This window comes from Manis javanica, chromosome 2, assembly GCF_040802235.1.
Source record: "Manis javanica isolate MJ-LG chromosome 2, MJ_LKY, whole genome shotgun sequence".
NCBI classification, from domain to species: Eukaryota; Metazoa; Chordata; class Mammalia; order Pholidota; family Manidae; genus Manis; species Manis javanica.
In genome coordinates, this window is record NC_133157.1 from 354289 (window position 1) to 378683 (window position 24395).

Sequence of the window (24395 nt, forward strand, 5' to 3'; positions counted from 1 at the left end):
ACCGGCTCACACTTGGGCACCAACCCGGCTTCTCCTGCAGGGCCCTTCCTCCCTCCCTCAACAGTGTCCTCCAGTTAACCCACCCCCGCATGCCGGGCACCCGTGTGCCTCGCTGGCTCTGTAAGCTTCTTCAGTCTTTCTCAGATACGCCAGGTTTGTCTCACACAGTCACTGTCTGAACACAGGATTCTGACACTGCCCCTCATGGCTCCTACGGACACCGTGCGAACCGCGCAGCCCACAGTGGCTATCAGCCTCACCCAGCACTCATGGGCAAATGTAAAATATGATTTTCAAGTGCACATAAATGAGAGACAAAAATAAAAGAGATGGCCCCATGAGGCTAAATCTTGCTTAGGTATAAAACCCCCTGTCTGGTATGAGATGTTTTTTTTTTAATCCAAAACCAAATGTAAGCGCTGATGAATGTGAAGGAAGATCCTAGACTGTGCGAGGGCTCTGTGATCTGACAAACACCGAGGCCAGTACCCGAGGCCAGTGGGGTCTGGCCCTGGCTGGCCCCCCCGCCCCATGCCCTGTGCCCAGGGCCCGGCCCGCTGTCCCCACCCCGTCCACAGTCAGCCTCAGCCTGGCGCCGGTCCCTGGCATATCGCCAGGTGCATGTCCGCTCAGGGTGAGTTCTCACAGCCAGCAGCTTCTCCTTCCAGACACTTAATTTCAGTTGCAACATGGATTTGCACAATCACCGCATAAAGAAATACCTCCCCAAACTGGACCAGGAGCTCCCACAACAGGCCACGTCTTTTTCCAGATCCTAGAGAATACGAGTGGGCATGTGTGGGAGAAGGTGGAAGCAGGAAGGGACACAGCACAGAAGGAGAAGGCGAGGGGCCCCTGTGCTGGAGCCTGCCGGGGCTGCCACTCTGCATGGTGACAAGCACTTCAGTGCAGGGGAGAAAGCCTCCTTTCCACAAACTTCCACTTCCTTTGCCCAAGCAGTGGACAAGGGGGCTTCTTGGCGAGACCACCTCTGCACTGCAGAGGGGCATCTGACCAAGGGACCGTGAAGACACCTCACTGTTACACTCTTACAAAGGAAATGGATCATGTTCACAAGCCTTCCACACTCATTTATCACTGGACTGACTGGTTCTGCAATTAAACATGGTTTCCTAAGAAAATCAAACAAGACTGACCTGGGTTTGGGGGGCAGGGAGCTCTGAGGGCAGAAGAGGCCGGGTCTGGAGCCCGGGAGCCAGGAGGGCACCACAGCCAAGGGTGGCCTTCAGGGCGGCAGTGTCGGGGGCCCCGCCCTTCCTGGCTCATCTCTCCTCCCATGGGGACCTGGGGGGGCACACCATACATCCAGGGTGTACAGCAGGCAGGGGTTGGGACTTCAAAACCATCCCAATCTCTCCCCCAAGACTGACCAATGTCAGACAATGCAGTGATTTCCAACAAGAGGGTATGTGCTATGTGATTAACTGCACACTAATAACTATAATAACACAATTCAGAACAAACTGAACACTTACAAGCCCTGCAGTCAGAAATTTCTTTAAATTTCAACTTGCTTTTCTTCCCCTAACAGAATACGGCAGGGGACAATGAAAGTTTCTCTATGAGAGATAATATCATGGGAGTGGGATGGAATCAGTGTATAATTTCAAGAACATAAATAAATAATATAAAATTTCTGACATACATTTTAACATTGGTAATGATGGGCCAAAAAATGGTAGGCAAAAAAAATGACCTTCATCCTGAACCTCACACCTAACAAAAAACTAACTCAAAATGGATCATTTACTTAAAAGTCACATGAAACTAAAAAAGCTTTTTTAAAAATTAGAGAAAATTTTGGTACCTAAGGCTTAGAGGTCTTGGACATAACATCAGAAGCACAAACCATGAGAAAAAACTCTTGACATGTTGGCACTTTGTACAATGGAGAGACCTTTTGCTCCACCAAGACCCATGGCTGCCCACCTGGAGGGCTCACATCCACAACTCCCAGGCTCACAAGACATTTAGTTCTAAAACTGGTAAAAGGTCTGAAAGACATTTCACCAAAAAGGATAAAGATGGCAAATGAGCCCTGAAGAGAGATGCACCACCACCAGCCATCAGGCAGTCCGCCTAAAGCCACAGCCACTACAGAGGACAGCAACACCAGGCACCAGCAGGGACGTGCGGCCACAGCCCAGCTGCCGGGGCCAAGGGCAGCAGCCATGGCGAAGGCAGTTTGACAGTAACTTATGGAACTGAAATCCAACCACCACACAACCTGCAGTCACACCCCTGGATGTTTATCCAGAAACACTAAGACTATATTCCAACAAAAATGTGTACGTCAATGCACGGAGCAGCCCCAAACTGGAAACCTGAAAGGCCCCTCACTAGCAGGTGGCCGGACTCTGGGACGTGAAGTGTGAAGTGCTAAAGACCATGACAGAGCTGGGGAACTGGTAAGAAGCTGCCCAGGCACTGGCAGAGAGGAGAGCCAAGACCACGGGGCCCTGCCTGGAGGGTTGCCAACCAGAGGCGCAGATGACCACTAGTGATGGCAACCGGCCTGGCTTCAGGAAGCTCACCACAGTGCCAGGGATGGAAGATCCCAGGGGAATCACCCCGACCTGAGAGAACACGGGCTTGGGGGAGCACACTCGCATCTGGGCACCTGGAAGGCGCATCACTGGCAGGCCCACAATCCTCAACAGTGTGAGCAAAAACCAGGAAAGTGCTGCTTGTCCTCAGAGCAGCCCCAAGCCCGGTGGGTGGTGTGAGGATGCACCATGTGCACCCTCAAGGCAGTCCTCTGTCCCTCTACCTGTCACCTGTGGGCCTGACCAACACCAGCCTACTCACGTCCCAGCAGGACAGGGACAGCGCTCAGCTCCTGAGCAGGAACAAAGCCCCAGGCCCGAAGCAGAAGAGGTGCCCTGAGCATCCGATGTGTCTTTATTCAGCGGGCAAAGGGCGCCTTAAGAAGAGCAAAGACTAGGGAGCAGGCTGAGGGGCCCCCCGCTGTGCCCCTCCATGGGACATCACCAGCACTCCCAGGCCCTCAGCAGCCCGGCGGCTGCTTGTCAGATGGCCTCTGCCACTTCTGGCCTCTCTCAATGCACAAAAGCCAATATGCCTCATCACATGAGACGGGAGACAGCCAGAAAGGGACAGCGAGACAGACACAAGGCGGCCCCGCCCGAAAGGCCGCATTACCAGGCCAGGGATGGGCTTCGGCATGGTCTTCCGGGCCCTGTGGACCTTGACATCGGTGCCAGCGGCCGTGGGCTTCTTGTCCTCTGCATCTTTACTCCCCTCCCCGAGCCGGGCTGGCCCTGCGGCTGGCGTCTGAGCAGAGGCGCTGGGAGTCCTCCCTTTGCAGGGCCCCCCGGGGAGGGACTTGGCAGCGTGGCCCGGCAGTGAGGAGGCCAAAGTGCTGGCGACCCGCAGGGGCTGCTCCTGCACTGCCGCCCTGCCGAAGCAGCGCCCGGTGCTCCCAATGGCGGGCGTCTGTGAGAGGTCGTCGGCTCCAACGTGGTTTCGCTTCCCTAATTCAGCGTCTCTTTCTGAAATCCCGTTCTCCGCTATTCGGGCTAGTTTACCGGCAGCTTCCTGCAGGCTGACGGCGGTCTTCTCCTGAGTGTGCGCTGCAGCAAGAGGGCTGCCCGCCTCGCTTTTCCCACAGGGCCCATTGGTCTCACCACTTGCGGCCACAGGGACCTCTCCTCCCTGCTTCTCTGCTGGGCCTTCATCGGCAGCCATGGGAATCTCTGCAGACAGAGGAGAAGGGTCAGTGGCTGCCGCTCTGCCCACCATGACACCACCAGCTACAGGAACCATTTCTTTGGCTTACATAAAACTGTTTATGGAAAAACTTTTTAGTTTCATATAAATCTAAGTTCAAAAAGATTAAATATAAAATGATGTCTTAGACTTTAACTTTGACATCTGGCTGTTAATCAGGGAGACCAAATCCTGAAGAGGGGAGCCTGCCCTGAGCTCAAGCACCTCAGCGCTGCCCACCCCACCCATGAGCTGCAGGCAGGCCCGGAGTCCTGCCCAAGGGATACAGTCTAAAATAATCAGAGGCACAGAGCAAACAACCCACGTTGAGCAAATTAATTTTAAGGTAGTAAAATTCCAAACATATCACACAGATCGCAGCCCACCAGGAACAAGGCACTTCTGTAAAATAAAACTGAACATCACTAAGAAAGAAAACAGGGCCTAGGAAGCAGCTTCACAGAACAAATTTACCTATAGCAGAGGGTGGTGCCCCCAGAGACAGCACAGAGGCCCAAGGCCCCTCTCACATGCCCTATGCATCCCTGCCATCTGGCTGTTCTTGACTTGTGTTCTTTATAACAAACCAGTAACAGAAGCAAATGGCTTTCCTGAGTTCTGTAAGCCTTCTAGCTGACTACCAGACCCAAGGAGGCGGTCACGGGACCCTCTGACTTATAGCCGGCTGACAGGAAGAGTGGGTACCCCTGGGGATGGTCTAACAGTGACTGGTGCCTTAGGCAGGGGCAGTTTTATGGCGCTGAGCCCCTATCCGAAGGGTCTTGCCCGACTCCAGGGAGGCAGTGTGAGCACAGGATGCCCACAGGCGTGGCAGGACTGCCTGGTGCGGGGACCCCCACATCCCTGTCAGAGTGAAGCAGGACGCTGGGCTGCGGCCGCTGCAATCTGCACTAACCAGCTTGGTTCTGAACGCCTGGCCAGCGCAGTCAGCCAAGCAAGAGGGTAACCCGGGGCAGGCAGGTCAGAGCACTGCAGCAAAGGGCACTTGTGACAGACATGAGCCTGGCGGAAGCCCAGAGTGCCCGTATGCAGGCTGCTCGGGCTGGTGACTGAGTTTGTAGAGTAATAACAAAAACAAACCTTGACCTAAACCTGTAATATATGTAAATAAAAATAAATGTAAATATAAAATGTAAAACTAGGTAACTTTTAGGAGAAAAGTATCTTCAGGCTTTGGAGTAAGACAGAATCTACCCTTAACACCGGAAGTACAATCCCTGATGGGAACACTGACAACTGGACACCATCAAAATTAAAAACTTCCCAAACCAAAGGGTAGCAACACTGACCACAGTGCGGCCCACCACACATGACTGAGGCTCGGTCAGAAGGTGGATGCCAGCCCAGGTCACTGCTGGGGGTGCTGAAAGGTGCACGGGCATGGAAACTAGTTTCAGCAGCTTTTTATAGAACTAGGCAGACACTTCCCATGTGACAGCAATACATTCGTGGGCACTTACCCCAGAAAAATAAGAAGTAAAGTCCAAACACCAATGAACATGAATGTTCCCAGGAGCTTTACTGGAACAGGTAAGAGCTGGAAGTGACCCTGTTGTCCTTCAGCAAGTTAATGGATAAGCAAAACATGGTTCATCTATACTGGAGACCACCACTCACGGACACATGAAGTCACTTGGACGAATCACCCAGGGATTGATTATAATGTCGAGTGAAAAAAGTCAAGCCCAAAGGTAGCCCACAGTATGATACCATTTATATAACATTTCTGAAATGACAAGATGACAGAACTAGCGAACAGATTAGTCGTTGCCAGGGATTAAATGCAAGAGTGGGGGAGTGAGGCCTGGAGGCGGTGGTTAGGAAAGGCCACAGAGGGAACCACGTGTGCCGGCGTGCTCTGCATCTGAAGGCACATGAGCACGAGCAAGGCGGGGAATCTGGGTAAGCTGTGGGGGAAGCGTCAACATCAGCATCATGGCTGTCCCACAGGGCAACAGTTCTGCAAAAGGTCACCACCGGAGAACCCTGGTGGAGAGCACACAGGCTGCTCTATTCCTTCCGACAGCTGCATTATCTCAAAGTAGGGTTCAGCTGCAAAAGATAAAGTGCCTATCCATATACTATAGCAACTAACAATGGTAAAATAAAATTTTAAACACACCATCTACAGTCACGTAAGAAAATACGAAATAATCAGGGCAACGCCTGTACACACTGAGAAATGTCATGTGTGGTCGTGAAGAACTCAAGGAGCAGTGAGCAGACGAAGAGCCACACCTTGCTCCCAAGTCAGAACACTCACACCAAGTCTGGAGTGTGAGCCGAGCGACAGAGGGCCAGCCGCGTGACAGGAGGCCCGCAGAAGCCTCGCAGGGCTTGCATCTTACAAGTGGAGCTGTAAGCGGACCTACACCCGCCACCTGAGCATGAGCGCCCGTTTGGTGCAGACCAAGCACTGAGAGAAGGTGACCCTGGTCCAGTGCTAAAGATGTTTGCAGACAAGCAAGAAGAGGCCAAATTTCTCTGCAAGCTAATTAACAAGTGCCTTGGAAAAGCCCATCAATCTATTTGGGAAAAAAAAAGATAACAAAATCTAACATCACATTCAACGCACCAACAATACTATTCAAAATATGTAAGCAAGTTACAAGACACACAGAAGAGCGGCTGAATCCGTAACGAGGAGAACAATCAGTCAGTACAACGCCAGAAATGACGGAAGCGATGAGCCAGCAGATGTGAGTGTTCAAAGTTCTACAGGGGCACCACGAAGAGCTTACAGGGAAACACAAACGCAGAGACAGACAGACACCCACACCACATGCACCCACCCAAAGGGAACTTCTAAGGACGAAAACAAGATTATCTGCGACAAAACTGCCACAGACCAGGCCGGGAGGAGAGACCTCTACCACTAGACACAACATAAAGCCCAGACACGAGGGCTGAAACGTGCGCAAGAGGACTCAGACTTGAAATACCCGCAGCGGAAGGAGGCAGGAACATACAGCTGGAGAAGCAATGGCTGAGAAACATTTTTGCCAAAGACTTCCAATCATAAGAACAATAAAATCAGCGAGCAAAGGAGCTTAAGGAACAACCAGCAGGGTGAGCGCACACCAACCTCGCTAGAGCACAGTGCGATCCCACTGCAGAAGTCAGCACGTGCGGGGAAGGCAGAAGTGCCCACAGCCCCTGCCCCATTCCGATCCGGCCAGGGAGCAAGGCGACATCGTCAAGCTACAGGGGGCAAAACACCCCCTAGAATCCCACAGGCTACACGACTCCCTTCAACGGAACAGCTGCAGACAGACAAACGCTAAGAAAATAAGTCCCCAGCAGAGAAACACACCGAATAATGTTAAATACAGACCCTGAGGTGGTAGGAAAATGATACTCAGCTATAAAAAGGAATAAAGATTTCATGTCAAATTATAAACATGTAAGAATTTATTCTGTCATTTTAAAAAAAATTTTGGAAGATAACTGAATGTTGAAAGCTAACATACCAACACTATATTCTGTGGCTTTTAACACCTGTGAAAGTAAAATCTGTAGCAATAGCATAAAGGACAAGGGGGAAATGGACTTCATTTTTAAAGGCCCACGTCATGGAGTGCATGGCTCATAAAGTAGACTGATTGAAGATGAATGCTGTGAGCCCAAAAGCAAACACTGACAAAAAAAAAGAAAGGGGACTATGAGGGTTAATATGCCAAGAGTGGAGGTGACAAGGAGTCATAAAAAATGCTCAATCCGAAAGAATGCAATCACAGAGAGAGAACAACTAAAAGAAAATGGGGGGAGAAAAGACAGTGTTGTCCAATGAAACCAAAACAGACTGATGATCAAACACTCTAATAAAAGGCAGAGACTGTCAGCTGGATAAGAAAGTAAGGTGTGGGTGGGCAGACAGTGCGGGACAGATGGGAAGTGAGGGGGTGTAGCAGAGGGGAGCTGGCTGGCTGGCTGGGGCACCAGAGGTCCAACGTGGGACAGGATGCAGGGCAGGGCCACAGCCTCCATCCCAGAAACAGCCTGGCTGCCTAGAAAAGACCCCTCAAGGCAGAGGGGAGACATAAGTTGGAGTCCCCCAGGCAGCAGGTTTCTGACAAGGGAGGCAGCCGCCAGACCTCCCAACCCACCCTGCCTATGAGAGCCAAGGTGATCTTTCTAGAATCTGAAGCAATTCTGCTATAAAATGTGAGCTTACACACAAAGTCATGCACACACAGAGAAGACATCCCTGCCCTGTGGCAGGGCCACTGGGTCCCTTCTGCCCCCTTGTGTGCCCATGCCATCTCCACCCATGGCGGGCCTCCATCCAGCATGCACATTATGGGCACAAGAGGAAATGGCCATGTGGACGTAGAAGGGGCCACCACAGCTCCAGGGACAGCAGGGAAGCGAGAAGGGGCTGACCTGCAGTCACCCATGTCAGGTGCACAGTGGCCCATGGCAGGCACCACCAGGCCATGTGAAGATGCAGACAGGGCCCTCAGAGCGGCTTAGCCAGACACATAGGTGCACACAGGGCCTGCGCAGCACCGGCTATGGTAAGCCCTCCCGCTCTTCCCGAGGCGCACACAGCAATCCCACCAGCGGCAAAACCCCTGTTCAGGTGTCCTCACCGGGTGGGCCTGACCCAGCAGGGTGGCTGTGTGCCTCCAAGCCCCTTAGGCTAGGGTGTGTGGTGTGAGAGAACGTGCTGGAACACCTGACATGCTGGGAGCAGCCACGCACATGGGGGAGGGTGACAGCCAGTGTGGTGCCTCCTCCTGTGCCAGCTGAGGCAACTCCATGCAGGCCCAGCGGGACAGCCTGCCCCACAGAGCCATGCTGCACTGTGCCTGGGCCGCCAGCCACCAGACTCTAGCTGGGATGCTGCTCTCCAAGAGCCCTGGTCAGTGCTGTAGGGCTTGCCTGTGCCACGGATTCATTTGTCACCACCTGTTCTGCGCGTCTCAGTGAAGCACGGCCTCGTAACCCCAAGCAGGGCTCCTTATGGGGTACCCGTCCCCACAAAGTGCCCCTCCGCAAACCCCCTTCACCAGCTTCCTTCCACCTCCTGACAAGTCTGCTACTTCCAAGGCTCTCATTTCTCCTTGCCCAGAACCACATTATCATGCCGGGGCAACATCGTCACAGGGCATGGGGCCAATGGCTCTGGCTCCCTTTGCTCAGCACGATGCACTGATGCGCCAAGTCGCCCAAGCACCTCACTGTCCCCTACGCGGTACTGAGCCCTGATGCCTGAGCGTGTGCCCAGGGTGCTCAGGAGGCGGAAGCCTCGACCATTCAGCTCTGCATGGTATGAGCTGAGTGGTCATAAGCGCCCGTGTGAGCACACGCACACACACCCCCACCCCATTTTCTGGGGACATGAAGAGGGGGAGTGTGGGGCCTCAGCTCTTTGCCCTTTGGAAGGCTTCCCCTAGAGCAGGTCAGTGTGTGCGTGTCTATCTGGGGATGGGGGAGGTGAGCAGCTACAGAGGAGACATCAGACCAGGGAGTCAGGAGCCCAGGAACTGGTGGGAGCCCCAGCCCTGAGCAGGATCAGACCCCGCCTTACCTCCTCGCAGCAGCTCTGTCTGCACGTAGCAGTCCTGCTTCGCATCCCCTTTTACTGGAACTGCCTGCTAAAAAGAGACAACTGTCAGCCTGGGTTCATCAGCAGGCGGACAAGCAGTTTGCCGACACGACTTGTCAAAAGGACATAGCATCCCAGTCAAAACCATTCACACATAAAATTGACCCTCAGACGACTGGCCCACTGGGGTACATTCAAGCCAGCAGGTACAGTGACCTCCAGGAAGAATGGCATTCGCAAAACAAGAAAGTCTTTCCCTCATCTGTATTTTCTGAGATGGTTTCTTAACAGTAAGAACGCATTTGTGCATTACTTACATAATCAGAAATCTCAAATGTTTGCCTCTGTTATAGGAATGCTACAAATTATCTCAAAGTGCATTCTGTTGCTGATAATAATTCATCTAAGTATTTCAAATGCCAAACAAATACAAAAAAGTTATGAATGAATAAATCAAGAATATTCAGTAAAAACCTGAATCCCTACATATTTGGTCTACTATGTGGAAGATGAATTATATACGACCTCTTGGAATCGTTTCAAGATAAAAATCTTTGCCTTTGGGAAGGTCAGAGTCTGGCTGGAAAAGTGAGCATGAACACAGAAAATGCTCCTAAGCCAGTCTCCAGGTGCAGCAGCCAGCATATGCCTGTGGAAAGGGGAAGCAAAGAGCTGGGCAACTGCCCTGCCCATGCTGGGGACTGGCAGCAGAGGCCCTGCAGGCTTCCCACACGGAGGCACTTCTGAAACTTGAGGACACCACAGGATATGCTCGGAACACTCCTACTGAGCCTCGCGCTCACGGCTAATTTCACTGAACCGAGGTGTGGCTCCAAAGAGCAGCAGCACCCACCTGCCCCCTGGGCCACCCCCAGCACCTCCCTCCTCAGGGCCTCCAGAGCCTCACCAGCAGCTCACAGGCCAGGAGAGAGGCAGGCGCAGCCCAGCGACCTGCCACCAACCCCAGGCCCTCCTGCCTGCCCTGGGCTCCATGTGTAGCTCCAGTGGTGCTCAGAGTGGAGGTGAAGGATGCCTGGATCCCTGAGCCTGTTTCAGAGACCTGAAAGGGCCTGGTTTTTTGAGGCAAGCACACTTAGAGGAAGGTCCTGTTGGCAGCGCCCCACCCTGGCCCTCAACCCATGGCTCATGGCACCTGGGTGGACACCCACTCCACACAAGCCACACATGGTCCCTCTCATATTGGAAGTCAGTTGTCCCTGTAGCCACGTGGACAAAGACCAACCTCTACTACTGACCAGGAGCACCCACATGGACCAGGCATTTGCCAGCCCATCTGGAGATCTTAGTGAACAAACAAGGTTCAGGCCGGCTGGTGGCAGTTCCCACATCACAGGCCTGTAAACAACAGACAATCCGTCTGCAGTCAAAGCCTCTTGTGGCCCTTTTCAGAAAAGCTCACAGACCCTGTTCTTCTTGGGTACGGAGGAACACACTGCTTAAGTTCAGAGTGGGGTGCCATGAAGTCCATAAAAGAGACCATGGGCTGCAGCGGCACAGGGGGACACTCACAAAGGGCCCTGTGCTCGTGTGGCCCCTCGGTCTGCCGCACTGGATGGCTCCCACGCCTCCCGTGGGCCCTCCAGGCAAAGCCAGCCCTTCTGCAATCCCACCTAGCCACGTGCACCGCGGGGAGCTGCGGCTGGTGCAAGGCACTAAGCAGAAACTCCAGGAACCATGGCGCCTTCCTCCCAAACCCCCCCGTCTTCCCACCACCTCACTAAGGAGAGGCGGTCTTCTTTGTGGACAGCAAAGCCCCAGACCTGGGCTCTGCTCCCATTTCCTCACCTGGAGCCCGCCTCCTGCCCCAGACCCAGCCTGTCAGCCTGCCCCACTAGCGTGCAAATGCCAGGTCCCACGGGAGGGCTCTGCCCTGGTCTCTGACACACACCCCAGCATGCTGGCAGTGCCAAGCAGACAGGCTGACTGCATGTGGCAGGGGGAGGAGGGAGGCCCTCCTAAGAGGCTGAGGAAGCTAGACCACTGGGTACGGAGAGCCTCCACCTCGGCTCTGGGTCTGCTCTGCACACAGCTGCACACCAGGGCGGACTCTGCAAGACACACCAGTGGCTGCTGCGTGAGCAAAGGAAAGGCCAAGTGGCAGCCACCTGACCCCTCGTGGGCAACGGCAGAGCAGGGTGCTGCCTATGCACCTTGTGCCAGAACTCAGCCCGTGAGCAGAGCAGAACAGAAACATCCCAGTTCAGATGCCCTCTGGGGGCTGAGCCTACGCATATTGGGAGGCAACTTGGTTTTCTTCACCTTTTCAGAAGGGCCAGTGACCAGGAAATCAGCCCTGAACTAGGAGAGGGCAGAAGATGAAATGTGTGGCCCAAGCCAGCAACAGGACCAGACGGACTGCTGGCCCTGCTGGCGCCCCAGCTCCTGGAGACTGTGGAAACCCTGACAGTAAGGGCAGGTGTTGTGCGGCCTGAGCCTCAGCTCTGCACGCAGAGTTTGGGGATGATGGTTTTGGGCAAGGGGGCGTGGCCAGGAGGAGGAGTCCTGGCCAATGGCAGCGCCAGGGGAAACCTCTAACTGTGGCGAAGCCCCAGAGCAAGGCTGAGCGCAAGGTCCTGGTTCCTCCAGGCCACTTCCTACCAGGAGAGGCAGGGCTCCCGGGAAGACGGCCCACTGCGGGGGACACACGGTGAGTTTAGATCATCATGTCAAACCCAAGAAAGATGTGCTCAGAGTAGGCAGCACCCGTCAGAAGAACACAAAGACTGAGGATGCCCACTGGCCAAGTCTGGGATACTCTGAGCATCAGAATGAAGACAGGCAGGCACAGATCACAATCTGCTGCATGAATGACCAAATGCACAAGCACAACACCGTGAGCGGGTGACGAAGAGCGGAGAAGGCAGGGAGCTCCCTCGTGCTGGCTGATGAAGTCAGGAAGGGCCCGCGGCTCAAAGCACTCCATCTTGTGGGTAAAACCTGATAAGGAACAGGGCCTGTACGTGGCCTCACTGAAAAGGGGGAGGCCAGGCGGCAGGGCCTCACCACATGACAATCAGGGCAAGGAAGCAGCATCTCCTCCTGGCACTACCCACATGGGTTTCTATGCTGGACCCTGGAAACCTCCCACATGGGGAGCCCAGGTCCTGGGAGCAGGCTGAAGGGTGTGTCCGGGACGCACCTGCACGCACATGTGAGGGGCCACTTTCTGCATTCACTCCAGGCAAACAGGGACCCCACAGGCTGCTGCGGAGGCAGGACATAAAACTGATGGGCCAGCACAAAGCCCTGCTGCTCTGTCTCCTGAGCTTTGGTTCAGAAAGCAGTTACTTTCCACAGAAATATTTACCTTAACACCTAAGTAATGTGTCACCTGTTTACTTTTGTTATCTTTGAGTGAGTAAGTGATCTTTTAAAGCTTTGTTTTTCTTTCCTTCTCAGTAAATACCAGTAGAAAGAGCCCTCTGCGGTCCTTGATCTCTTTTAAGAGAGTGTCAAGGGGACTCGAGGCCACACCCACCTCACAGACACGAAGCCCACCACATCACAGGCCTCCTGAGAACACCCCGGGGCTCCTGGGCCCTTGCTGCCCCTGGACGAGCCTCCCCTGACTCAGCGGGCACCACCCTCAGTCACACATACTACCCAAGAAACTACACTTCATGACTTTTCCCCAAAAAGAGCCTGTTTTAAGAATATTATGTAATACACTTTCAGATCATCCCAGAATTATCTACTATTTTGTTCTGTATCCATTCATCTGCATTCAGGAATCCTCCATGTCAGCCCTGTACAAGCCGAAGAGCCAGAAACAAAACTCTAGCATCTCTGCCTTGTTTGTGCCTCTGGCTTAAAAGCCAAGCATCCTCCTTGCTCATTTCTCTCAGCGACTGCTGATGACTCACAGGGCAGAGGGGGCTGTGGGACGCGGGGGAGGAGAGGCCCGGAAAGGGAGGTAGGTGGGCAGGGACGAGGTGGCGGTGGCGCCCAGGGCCCTGCACCCTCTTCCGCCCACCTCCACACCCCTCCCAGGACGTGCGTGTGGCCCAGGAATGTCCAGATCTCACCACTTGCTCACACACAGGACCTGCACTGACAGTAAAACCAGAGCTCGGTGACTTCACAAGCCTGTTTAGACCCTCGTTCAACTTCACACCCACAGTTAAGATCCCCATCGTAACAGTGGTCTGACTGCCAAGGGCTGAAATGCCCTGGGAGAGCAGGTACAGTGCACCCAGTGTAAGGCCAGAATGGGTTCTAGACAGCAACGGGGCAGACCTGCCGGGACGGCAGAGAAGGGCCACGAGGGTGCCTCTGCCTGCGCCTGACGTGAGGGCTGTACTGAGCACCCTCTCCACAGACATGCTCAGAGTGTCAGTCTGACGTACTAAGGTTCAGGCGGGGATGGAGAAAAAGAAGAAAACTGCAGTTGATATAGGGTAAAACATGTCTCACGAGGTGACCTGAGCCTGACCCCAGCCTCGCCTGGAAAGGCCAAGTGCACTTCCAGCTCCCAGAGCAACTGGCACTCTAGCCACCCCAGATACGGACACCCAGTTACAGCTGAGGCTCATGAAAGTGACAAATTGTGTTTCAGTGTGTGCACGTTCACCTGAATCCCAAAGGTAACTGGGCCCTACCCTTGGTGTGCGGGCACCAGCAAAAGACAGAGGACGCAGTTTCTCTAATTCTGAAGCGGCAACGTCTACACGGCAATACTCTTCTGCCCTGTGAAATCACACTCCTAAAAACAAAAAGAATTATGAATGAAACAATTTTTTCAGAAGAGAACAGGATGCAGAAGAAAATGAATTACAGGGGAAAAAGGGATTAGAAGGTCTTACCGCACAGCCTCCAAATACTCCCATCAAGCCAATTTCCACCCTGCACAGGTGCCCAGATCCCAAGGCCGCCTCTCTGGGAGCCTGCCTGCCTGCCTCAACTTGCTCTGACCCGGGCCCACTTCACAAGCCCAGGTCAGTCATGGAGGGCTCCGCTCAGAGGATCAGCTGCGGTCAGTGCCACTGAGACGCTCACACCTCAGACCCTGAATGGTACGTTCTGCACAGCCAAGGCCCCTCAGTGCAAGAGTGAGAGCCAGACAACAGTCAGCTGACATCCAATTCCACACATTAGAGAGTTACTTCCCAAGAAAAAACCTAGTTCTTCACACTTTAACAAAAAAAGGGAACATGGGAGGGAAAAATGTCCAGATGCTAAGGCCATGGGTGTGGTACCTATTCTTCAGGTGGCACAGTGGTGTCCACTCTAGGTACGTCGCAGGTTCACTTTAGAACACAGGACAGTTGCGGTGTGCTCGCTCCACATGGGGGTCTGTTACTTGGGTGTGTCTAGGTTGTGTTCAAATTTTCTTAATGATCAAAATAAAAAGTCTCACAAGTTTTTCAGCACCATCACTTTATTTGGTCTGTCCCTCCCCCTAAATGCAATCTTCACATAGCATATAATACTCATTTACAACTTAAATAACCTGATTCGGAAGTAAACAAAGGCAGCCAACATGTGACAGCAAATTGAATAAAATGTCTCCTCGTGGCACATCAGGACTTCCCCTCCGCCCCCACAGGAGGGCCTGACTCTTCACCCACAGTCATTTCTCCTTGGTCCTCAAACATCAAATGATAATGCATCAAATACCATTTGTTTTATAGTTCACCTCAATTTTAGTTGACTTTAGATGCTTTTTATAAAGACAGCTTCTGCTACGCAAAGAGCATAAATGATTAACGGTGCAATTTTGTGAAAAACCTTCATAACCTCCAAGAATGACCGTGATACATCCTGTCCTTCGTGTTTAACCATCAGCCCCCAAGCCTCATCAGCACCTGCACCAGCTCTACCTGAGAGGGGAGGGACCATCTCCATGCGGAAGAGCTGCCACGCAGGGACACCTGAGTGCTGAGCCTGGCCAGAGCGGCTCTCTGGAGACACAATGACATCCGCCCAAACCAGCCAACACACATCCAGGACCCAAAGAGGAAAGGCCAATCCCATCAGAAAGGTTCTAGCCACAGCGAGCACCTTAGTCAAGTACTCACAGCTCCCAGAGATTCAGAACAGATGCCAATGCCCTTCACAACAGTGCACTGGGTAGGGGACTTCAGGGGGCCACACAGAGCCCTGAGGAGGGCAGGGCAGACAGGCACCAGTGCCCCAGGAGACACAGCACGTAACTCAGACATGGAAGCCGAGGGCTCTGCGTCCGCACAGAGCCAGCTCTGGTTGGATCTTGGCTGGAAGCAGCAGGGCTAGCAGAGGGGCCCAGAGGCAGCCAGCCAGCTCCTGTCCAGCCCCACAGACTATTCTCCCAAGCTCCCAGGCAAGGCCTGGCCATCCTACAGATAAGCTCAGTGCTCAAGCTACCTCACATGTCCCAGGAATGCCAAGAAGGCCACCAAACTGTACACACACATCTGCAGGGCAGGAGTCAAAGCTACTTCAGGAAGCGTCTGGGATGACAGTGGCAAGAGGGCATGTCTGCAAGCGGCAGAGCCAAGAGAAAGTGATCTGCACTGGGGAGGCTGGCGGGAAACCACCGTCCACCAGAGAACTGCTAGCCTCCTGATTTCTCCTTGAAACATGTCTGTGCTGACACTTGTGCTTTGGGGCAGGGAGGTGAGGGGGGCGCCAGCCCTCATACACTGCCCACCTGAGCAGCAGAGACACCCAAAGGCAGTGCCGTGGGAGGAGACCCCCGAACACACATCTCCGCAGCCCCAGCCACCTGGCTTTCCTCTCAGGCAGGGAGGCCGTGGGGGGGAAAGCCCCTCTCCTCCAACGAGCTCTCTGGCTCACTGCACCCCGTGCTCGCCCTGCAGCACCCTGCAAACAGGGCCGAGGTGGCACCTCACGGGGGCCGACATGCTTTGGTTCTGGCCAAAGTAGGAGAATGTCAGGTTGACCGGCCAAGGGCCCCCCCCTCTGCGGGAGGTCCCTGGCCAGCGGCGGCAGTCTCCCAAGCACCAAGGCAGGGCTCTGAACACCAGCAGGGCCTCAAAGACGGGCACAGCTCATCCAGGGAACTTTCCAGATACACAATTATCTGCCCACTCCCCACTTTTAAACTATTTTCCACATACCAATTTCACTCAATTATCCAAATGGATAGAGAGAAAAAATGAACTCTGCTCATGTCTGATAGGTCTGCTTTTGCCTCTTTTGTCTATTTGTTTCTTCCTTTGGCAGAAAAAGGAGTTAGCTGCTAAATTTGGAAAACACAATTAATATCCAAAGGAGCTCCCGAAACTACACTGAAGGGGTTCTAAGTATCTTCCTTTTCATCTGCCATGTGACCCTTAACAGCCTCTGCAAAGAAGGAAAGCTGGGGTGCAAGACCCTTGCCGCCCCCAGCCCAGAACTCTCAGCTGTGTTGCCCAAAGACATCAAGACGAATGCACGTCCCATCCTACATGCACCCTAAACACATGGGTGGGCTCCCCCCCCAGAGTCCCCTCACCTCTGACAGGCCTCTGTAACTGCCTTGCCCTGATGTCTGGGGTGCGGTGCCGAGCCCAGGCCACAAGGGAAGCCGCCCACAGTCAGGCCAGAGGCCCATGTAACCAGCAACGCCCTCGAGCGGCATGAGCCAACGAGCCTTCAGATAACCCCACCCCAGGTGCACGAGCTTCCAGCTGAGGCCCAAGGCTCATGGAGCAGGAAAGACCACCCCCCTCCACGCCCCATCTGAACTGCTGGCCCCCCAGTTCAGCTGGGGTAACAGGATCAATGCTGCTCAGAGGCACCAAGGCCCAGGGCAGCCTGTGGAGTGGCATGGACGACAGGACTGGGCTCTTCTCCCACAGGAGAACCCGCAGCCCCGGGCCTGGCCCAGTTACCTGTGTGCACAGGCCAGGCCAAGCCCTCTCAGAACAGGACTGGAGAGAAGACGCAGCAAACTGGGAGATGGCAGGGGCAGCAGGTGCCCACCAGGAAAGCAGGCCCCGCCTCTGGGGCCTAAGTTTCTGAGTTACACCAGCTATCTGGACCCTTCCGAGTCTGCAGAGGAGAACAAAACAAACCGGCCCTGGCCAGAACAGGCCCCCAAGGTGGAGCTGCTGCTGGGCCCACGCAGGTGTCTTTCTGAAGGCATAAATCAGGAAGGGGGGGCCACACAACGCCTACTTTTATCTGGCTTTCCTTGCAGTAGAGGTTACACACATTTCCCGCCACCAATAAATAGGCTGATTTTCTAGTTTTACACATCTTACAAATTTGGATAGTATGATTGCCACAGTTTGGTTTACTGACAAAACCAAGTTTCCAGACCTGCAAAGGTTGACACCACCTCCCCTAGGAATATCTTCCTGTTCACCGCACTGCTGGCCCCACCTCACAGGGCAGGGCCCTGGGTGAGGTCTCCACGTGGCACCATCAGGAGTTCACAGGACACGCAGCCTAACAGGACACTGAAGTGACCTACGACCTTCACCCACAGGGCTCAAAACTCACAGACATCTACTCGTCCTCCCCTGATTTAACTTGGAGTAATTAAGATAAACATTCACAGAGCCCTGGCTGGAGTCAGGATTCCTCCCTGGCCGAAGGGCCCAGAGCAGAGCTGGTGGGGCAGAAAGGATGCTTTGGCCAGTCATGCAGCCCGTCCGCCAGCCACCCGCAGCTCGTACTGCAGTGGCTCCACGCTCCGAGAGGTGCCCATAAAACTGGAGTGACTCCAGTCCCACTCCAAAGAGCTATCTCTTACCTTCTAAGTTTCAACCAAGGTTTTCATGATATAAAACAATCACAGGGGAATCGCTCAGCACGTCATTTGCTGCATCTTAAGTTACCAATATAAAAAGTAAAATGGGCAAAACAGGTAAAACACATTTGCCCTAGAAATGCAGTAACAGAAATCCATAAAGTGAGACAGTCTGCGAGACCCCAACAGTTTCCTCACCACGACGATGCACAGCAGTGGGGGCACAGCCTGTTCCAGACACAAGAGCCAGATGCAAGGTGTGGGCTGTGCTGGGATCCTGATCTGGGCCAAACAACCATACGTGACAGTCTGAGAGCCCTGGAAGTGGCTTCAGAAGGGTGACGTGACACCGAGAGATCCTTATACGTTGTCAGGTGTGAAAACAGCAATGTACTGTGAAAAGTCTGGATTTTTTTAGAGCTACTCAGCACTTGGAGATGGGAACTCCACGGCACCTGTGCGCTCCACAGTGCCCGCAAGAAGGGCGAGAGGACACAGGCAGTGTGAAGAACCTCAGCAAGCATCAGGCAACTGTAAGGTTTCTGGGGCTGTAAATGGTGGGAATTTAAATGCCAACGAGAAACTAGACCTAGGATACAGAAGGCTTGTGCATCAGACAGGAAAGGTGCGCCCCAGCACGGTACACGCAGGCCACCACCAAGCCCCAGAACACACCCAAGCCCGTGTGCTGGTCACACCACGGCACACACGACATATCGCTGGCTTGGACCCCAGCTCCATCCCAGACTCAGCACCCATGCCTCACTTCTCCCTCACCAAGACGCAACTATATGCAGCCCAGCTCAGAAGGCCAAGAGGATACTTGTTTAAAACGAGGTGATACTAACAGATGCTGGCAGCTGGTACTTCCAGTCAGTATGCGCACCATGAAGTGCCTTCAAAGCCTGCCACATACCAGATACAAACTCCTTGTCAACCACCCTCTGCCCTGGCCACCCAGCCCCATGGCCCCAAACGAGCACGGCAGCCAGACTCTGCCATGACTTCTCTCCATCCACCTGCACTACAGCAGCAGCTGGTCTCCTGTCTAAAGGAAAACCCTAAAAAACCCTAACACTGCCATGCTTAAAAGCTCTGCTGGGCATGTTCCAGAAAGGGTGGGCAGCCCAAAGGCCTGGTCAAGGCCAGCACCACCCCACAGACCATCTCCTGGCCTGCCATGTCCACCCCAACTCTCAAACCTGGGACCCTTCTGAAGGCCCTGCCTGAGCCTATATACAGCACCCCTTTTGAAAGATGCCTGTCTTGCCTGCGATGTCCATCCCCCCATCGGTCAGCTCTGTGGCCAACTCCTCCCAAGTGCCACAGGCCACACTGTTAGCTGATACTCTAGGTGAGTGCACGGGGACATGTGATTCTTTCTCAGACACAAAAGATACTTATGTCTAATAGAATGCTTTCTCACATTTTACTATTGTAAGAACTCCTTCTAAAGTGTAAAAAAAAAGTCAGTTGGAAAAAAGCATATGACTAAAGGCCTTCAGAAATGGCCAAAGGTACGTACATATAAATATACGTTGAGTACTGAGAGTCCTCCTCAGACAGTATCTGGCATCCTATGCAGTATCAGCCTAGAGTTTTTATGAGTCTCATTTTAAGTATTTTCAAATTCTCCCAGAATCCAACCAGTCGATCTCCTTCTCATCAGTTCTGCCTACTTTACACTTCAGTAGCATCAGCCATTTTCCTGTGAATTTTTAGTAAACTGTGCTTCATTTATATTTTAGGAAGAGTACAATCTTTAAAACTCCTGTACTGAAGCTCCAGTAAGGAGGCAAAACCAGAGCGAAGACGGCCCAGAGACAGCAGGGCTGCCACACAGCACTGGCCAACCTCAGGAGCCCCAGGACATGCCACCCAAGCTGCCAGGATGGCCACAAGCTGAAAGGCAGGCCCCGACACACACTGGTGAGGATGCAAAGAAACCGGGCCCTCATGCACTGCTGGTGGGGACCACGGGAGGTGGCCCCTGTGGAAACAAGCTGGTGTTCACCCAGAAGCTAGACAGAATGATATGACCCCACAAAGCCCACTCAGCCATACACGCCAAAGAACTGAACACAGGTGCTCAAAAAAGATACTGTACACAGGTGCTCTCTGCAGCACTATTCAAAATAGCTAAAAGATGGGAAAAACTCATGCTTATCAACAGTGAAGAGATGAGCAGAATGTGGTCTATCCATAGAACAGGGCATTATGAACTCAGCCAGAAAAGGTGTACACACTAAACAGAGGACATGACGCTGCATGAAATAAGCCAGGCACAAAAAGACAATTACTGTAGAATTCTACATACATGAAACACCAACTTAGGTAGGTTCACAGACACAGGAAAGGTAAAAGGGAAGTCATACTTAAGGGCTCCCGTGCCTCAGTGATAAAGCCCTGAAAATGGTTATGCAGCACAACTCAGGACCACCGACGAGCATGCTTAAAAATAGTTAAAATGACATTTGTGTTCACGTGAATTTTACTACAATTAAAAAATAGAGGGGAGACTATTGATAAAGTGTGCAAACAGAGCCTCAGAGATGCAGCTGTGAGCTCCTTAATGAGACCAATGCAATTACTGAAAGGACTCTTTTAAAAGGAGAGATGTAATGTATAACAAAAATCAGAAGAAAAAAAAACATGACCTAGCATTAGTACTAACAGCATGAAATCACACTGCAGGGAGCCAGGATCCTCACCTGACCCTAACCTCCTTGACGATGTAATCAGCCCACTGCAGGACACACCCTTACACACCTGCAGTCAATGAGCCCCCTCCCTAGGTCGTGGAGCACTCCAGGTTCTGCCCCTATACACAGGCAGAGCTGGTGGACTCGGGCTCCATTTCAGCAGAAACCCTCAGAGTCTATGCCAGCCTGGCTGCTGCACCTTTCGGATTATTTAGGGGTGGATGGGATCCCCCTGTCTGGATCAGAGATGGGAAAGCTGGCTTCCATGACAATTCATCCTGCCCTGCTGCAGTGACCTCAGAATGCACACAGGACCCCTGGGACCCATTTCCTGCTTGAAAGGCTGATGGTTGCCCTTCGCACTGTATGGCCCAACTGGGGCAACTTACCATCCTTCCCCGCTAGATGGCAGGTGTATACTGAGCTTCAACAGGTGTTAACGGGAGTTGGGAATGAAAAATTCCACTTATAACCCAGTAAATGATGGCCTGGAAGGAGCTGTTTATGGCAGAGATGGGGGATAAGGTGCTGCAAATGGCTCCCCCGTCCCTCTTTGGGCCCTTAGTGGCCATTCCTGCCCCTCACTTAGGGCAACCCACAAATGAGGTTACCTGTACTATGGCAGATTTGGGGGAGGCTGAAGCAAAGCGGGCACAGAAGGCAGTGCAGTCTGCTGAGAGGAAGGGTTTAAAGGGCCCCATGAGGGTCACAAGGATCCAGACATGGTTTGATAGAATAAAGGCAGTAGCAGACAAAGAGAAATTGGAAGGGAAGTCAAATAAAATCTTACTGGAATTATAGCAACAACTGAAGCTGGAGATGTGGTTTCGGCCTCTGGCTAAGGCGAGGACCAAGAAACTGAAGCTGGAGACTAAGCCACAAGTCCAGGCTGCACACCTGCAAGAATTCCTGCTGGATAGAGAGCCGACCCCACCTGAACCTGTACACGAAGATGACTGTACACGACACAGTTTGACGGAGGGGAGAGTCAAGACACCCGTCTTGGGAGACCAGGTGAGGACCAGAGACCATCTGTTGAAATACCGATTCGTTGGTCCCCAGCGAATGTACAACAGGTCTTGGCTCCAGTAGACAGAGGAGCCAAATGCTCACTGATTTACGGCAACCTGAGTGGTTTCCAGGACCCCTCCCAGCCCCAGTCATAGATGTATACAGGGGTAAGGCTAACAGAGTGAAACAAGTCCAAATCCCACAGGGACAGGGCATCTAATACTGCATATAATGTCATGCTTGCTTCTGATTCTCTTATAAATGTGGATTACAGGAGTTTTTGGGTCTTTTAGGCTACTGGAGAGGGTTTATCCTGCACTTAGAAGAAATTCTGAAGACCTTATACTATTTGGTATGAAAGGGTGTCTGGGACTGGGATGAGACATATGCATTTACTTTCACTGCTGCAAAATGGCAGTCAAGGCCATGTAGGCCATCAAGACCCTGTGAGCTGGATGTCCATGTGACCAAAGATGGTTATGTCTGGGGACTCTGGCAAAGGCTTGAATGGACCTGCAAACCTATAGGACTCTGGTCACAACTCTGGAGAAGAGCAGAGGCCATTTCTGCTGGCTTCCCCAGGAGATGATGAAGCAGATGAATTGGCCCAAGTACATTGGCTAGAAGGAAAGCCTGTCTGTGATGTGGCCCAATGGTTACATCAATGCTTGTTGCATGCAGGGCAGAAAACCATGTGGGCTGCAGCCTGTCAGTGAGGCCTGCCTTTAACCTTTGAAGAAGTCAGCAGAGTCCAGCAAGACTGCACTGTGTGCTCTAAGAGGGACTTACACTGAGACCCATAGCAACCTGAGATGATGTCATGACTGGTGTGGATGCAGCTTTTCCTACACATTGCTCAGACCAGCAAACGACCAAAAGAGGCCTAGGGTACCTCTCTGTGGCTTGTGGTTGACCACTGGTAATCCAAAGTGATCAAGGCACCTCCTTTACTGGATATGCAATACAAGAATCGATGCAAGAATTAGGGATAAATGGAAGTTTCATGTGCCATATAATCCTACCAGGGCAGGCACGATAGAGAGGTACAATGGTCTGTTAAAATCTGGCCTGAAGTTCGGACACCAACAGTCTACACTATGGTCAGTCTGCTGCTTATGGACAGTGCTACAGCATTTGAATGGGAAGCCCTGATTTATGGCAACCCATAAATCAGGGGAACTGATTCCCACAGACATGCTAACACACATTGCTGTGTGTTAACTGCAAATACAAACTAAGGAGAAATCGCTGAAGCCAGCATCTGGCTACCAGAATATCCTGCCAGCAGCACCAACTGCACTAGACCCCAGAGATTCTGTTGAGTGGACATGGCCCTGGACAGCTCAACATGTGGACCAGCAATGGCTGGCCCTCCTGGCACCTTGGGGTCAAGGTCTAGAAGCTGGCCTCCTGTGTATTCCTGGAGTAACAGCAGAGTAGTCCCCAATGATCACAACAGTGTTGTCTAAATACCCAGAAGGCGGCAGCACCTTACCGGGGAGTTTTGTTTTATCTTTATGGCCAGTGCATGTACCTCCCATAGCACTATACACAGACCTTTCCACAACCCCCACAGGGTGAGGCATAAAGGTATGGTATACTAGGCCTTGACGGAACCCCCTTCCTGCCACTGTCCTATCACAGGACCACTCTTTTGCGGGCATCCTACCTGATGGACAAGATTTGCCTATGTTGGTGTCATTAAAACGTGTCTCACATTTCTGGCACACACCCTAGCAAAAACTGCTGATCGCTGGGTGTACACAGAGCTCCCTATCAGTTCTGCTACTGGCCTTCTGTGAAACGTGCAAACTGTGAACTGGAACTGATTTGAATGCAGCTGGAATAACCACTTGGTGGTAATCAATCTCCTCAGTCTTGAGAATTATCATAATTTTGTTGTTATCTGTATGCTGCTATCCTCTGTGGCTGTTGCGGAATCTGGTTACAATGTTCCAAGCTTTCTCACACAGGGACCACCATGGAAAACTGAAGGCGTGCAGACTGTGAGGTGAGAATCCTGGAGGGGCGGAGTGTGGGGAAAATGGAAGTCACTACAGCCAGTATCCTCCCTGTCCCTAACTTCCTTGACGATGTGATTGGCCTGATGCGCAGACACACACTTACACGCCTGCTGGCAACGAGCGATCACTGTCAGTCTCACAATATAGAGAACCCCACACAGCGCTCTGCTGGGAGGCAGAGACAAAGCAGGCGTGATTCTAGCATCCAACCCGCCTCCAGAAGAATAAGGCCTGGTATGAATCCTTTCACCCTCACCTATCCCTTCTCGTGTGGTCTCCCCGAATCCAGAATGAACTTGCCTGGGGCTGAAACCCTCTAGCAAGACAATCATATAAATGTATTTTTTAAAGATTCATGTTGAAGATGGCGGCATGAGTAGTTCAGTGGAAATCTCCTCCCAAAAACATATATGTTTATGAAAATACAACAAATACAACTATTCCTAAAAGAGACACCAGTAAATACAGTACAACAGCCAGGATACATCTATATCTGCGAGAACTCAACATCACACGAAGGGGGTAAGATACAAGCCGCAGCCAGGCGGGACCCGAACACCCTCCCACCCCAGAACCCGGCGGGAAGAAAGGAGTCGGAACGGGGAGGGAGTGAAAGCCCAGGACTGCTAAACAACCAG

At 52.6% G+C, this 24395-nt stretch overlaps 1 protein-coding gene across 15 annotated transcripts in view; it reads right to left on the bottom strand.

Moving 5' to 3' along the window:
• The window catches only part of EHMT1 (euchromatic histone lysine methyltransferase 1), a 143612-nt gene that overhangs the window by 74685 nt on the left and 44532 nt on the right, over positions 1-24395 (bottom strand). For 11 of the 15 annotated variants that reach the window (XM_037007474.2, XM_037007473.2, XM_037007472.2 and 8 more), the window contains exons 2-3: positions 9305-9371; positions 3184-3737 (exon numbers count right to left, since the gene is read on the bottom strand). In XM_037007474.2, coding sequence (XP_036863369.1) covers positions 3184-3737; positions 9305-9371 — 621 coding nt within the window. Of the gene's footprint in view, positions 1-3183; positions 3738-9304; positions 9372-13941; positions 14032-24395 lie in introns of those variants that run through there. The other 4 variants (XM_037007480.2, XM_037007470.2, XM_073220991.1 and 1 more) reach the window with 4 other exon arrangements.